The sequence below is a fragment of the Nanorana parkeri genome, unplaced genomic scaffold (genome assembly GCF_000935625.1).
Source record: "Nanorana parkeri isolate BGI_ZX_2015 unplaced genomic scaffold, ASM93562v1 scaffold130, whole genome shotgun sequence".
Classification (NCBI taxonomy): Eukaryota; Metazoa; Chordata; class Amphibia; order Anura; family Dicroglossidae; genus Nanorana; species Nanorana parkeri.
In genome coordinates this window covers 591,722-593,901 of record NW_017306398.1, presented here as the reverse complement: position 1 = coordinate 593,901, position 2,180 = coordinate 591,722, and the positions used below count along the sequence as shown (strand labels likewise).

Here is a 2,180-nt window from a genome sequence, read left to right as displayed (position 1 = left end):
CCGGCCATTCGCCCCGCAAATGACATATACATATATTACTAAAGCTGAGGCTTCCAGAGCCGAATGGCAATCTGGTGCTCGCAAATGCGATTCGCAAATTTGGATCCCGAATGCCATTCGGGTCTAGGAGCCTCGGCTTTAGTATTATATGTATATACTGTATATGGCTCCCATGTTACCATAACAAAAATTTGTATTCAGACCCATTCGGATGCATTAAACACATGTCCGGATCAGTTTCGTGTTTGAACGAAATTAGGACGGGATCCGAAATTCGGAAACAGTAATTTGGATTGTCCGAATGTCCAAATTTTGGAAAATTCTTATGAATTTTGATTCAGAGCAAAACGAATTGCAAAACGAATTGCACATGTCTCCTGCTGGTATAGACTGGACCTTGATTATTCACAATGCCTCTTTCTTGCTGTAATGCACCCACCCTTGGGGTGCATGCTATTCCTGCATCCCACAATGCCATGCTTGAGTCTCCGCAACCAGTTGAGCATATTGCATTATAGCATACAGAGCAAGGTTGAGCTGTGTCTGGAAACAAATTGGACACTTGCTTACCGGATTTGGGGGTTAGGTGGGGCCATCACAGGGAACAGAGGCACTCTTTTGCCATTGCAGTACCCGCACCTCCTATCCATCCCCTCATGGCACTTTCTAGCAACAGGTACTCTTTAATTAATAAATTATTTGTGGGCACTGTAAATGTTTTGCTGACTATGGCATTATTAGTGCCTCATTATGACTGCCAGGTGGGGTTAGATCAAAGCCCTCAGGCTGTTTTCAGTCACTGTGCATCACTGGAGGCGCAGAAGTAGACCCCCTGACTCTGAGCTGCCAGATTAAGCTTCAGGGAGCTATGCTTGTCTCCTTCACTTCCCATAATGTAGACTTCTTTATATTTTCCTTCATAGTCGGGTTCTTGTTCTTTCAGCTTTCTGGCGATCAGTTTCAGACCCTGTCCCTTCTCTTGGTGGTACCAGAACATCCAGTCGTGGTTAGTGGTCACCTGTTCACAGTTCATCAGAACCTCCTGGTCAGTTTTCTCTACAATGAGAGCAGGAGTCTGGGAGATAGTCAGTTTCTGGGCAAGACCTGGAAAAATAAGAGGACATTGCACAGTTCTTATCAGCTGCTACATAATATTCCTTCAGATACATAACAGAGAGGTGCTCATAGACATCTGTCTCCAGGCACCATGAGATCTCAGCCAATGGCATGGTCAGTTTTTCTCCGAAAAGTCAGAGTTGGATCTTACAGTAGCTCTAGTTCTTGCATTGTGATACGTACACTAGAAATATGTGTTCCAGGATACATAGCAAGGAAATTAACAAGACTGAGATCATTAAAATGAAAGTGATATCTCTCTGATAAAAATTTTAATGTACAGCTGATGAAGCTCCAGTCAGTGACCATGACCCAACTGGTATTCTCATCCAACCGCTATCTTGACCAACCTAAGGCCATCCGAATGCTTGACAGCAATGCAAAAAGATTATATTTGAATTACAAAAATTTAGGACAATATGTATTGTTCTTAAATGTCGATAGATCAGATATATAACATAGCTTGTTTCAGAGTACATGATAGAGCCATCTTCATTAGTCCTTGCCCAAAAGAAGCTTACTCTCTAAAACATCCCTACCAAACATGCAACCATGTTAGAGATGATCCGCCCCGAATCAAAATTACAGGACTGGTCTTAGGGAGACAACAGGGGCAAATCAGAACATTCAAATTCCATGCAGACCGGGAAATGAACCCAAGACTTTGTTGACGAAAGGTATGCTTACCACTCAGCCAAGCCATCAAGCCAAAGGTTATTGATAGCGGAAAGACAATATGGCATAGCCTTAGTCAACACTGTGGGTGTGTTTTTTTTTGTCCTATCAATGGCTTTAAATTGATGTTGAAAATTTAATTGAGAAGGAATCGGTCTTCACACTCATTACATACATTAATATATTTAGATCCTGTTACTTAAGTGTACAATCTTGGTTTCAATACTTACAAGGTGTAAATATACAGCAGATGAGAAGTCTCCATGTTGGGAGCATGGTTGCAATGTTGTTTCAAAGTTCATGCAGCCGAGCAGCACAAATATACTTTGCACATTATTCCCTCCCAACAATTCACACTTGCTACGGTTGTGTTGTTGCCTTATTGTCTA

The 2,180-nt window shown here is 42.0% G+C and overlaps 1 gene segment (V, D, J or C); it reads right to left on the bottom strand.

Annotated features, from left to right (window-relative positions):
- Nucleotides 1–796: 796 nt before the first annotated feature.
- LOC108784862 lies at nt 797–1,819 on the bottom strand. The segment is given in 2 exon segments: nt 797–1,104; nt 1,804–1,819. Coding segments are annotated over 2 exon segments (324 nt in total).
- Between the last annotated feature and the right edge of the window lie 361 nt (nt 1,820–2,180).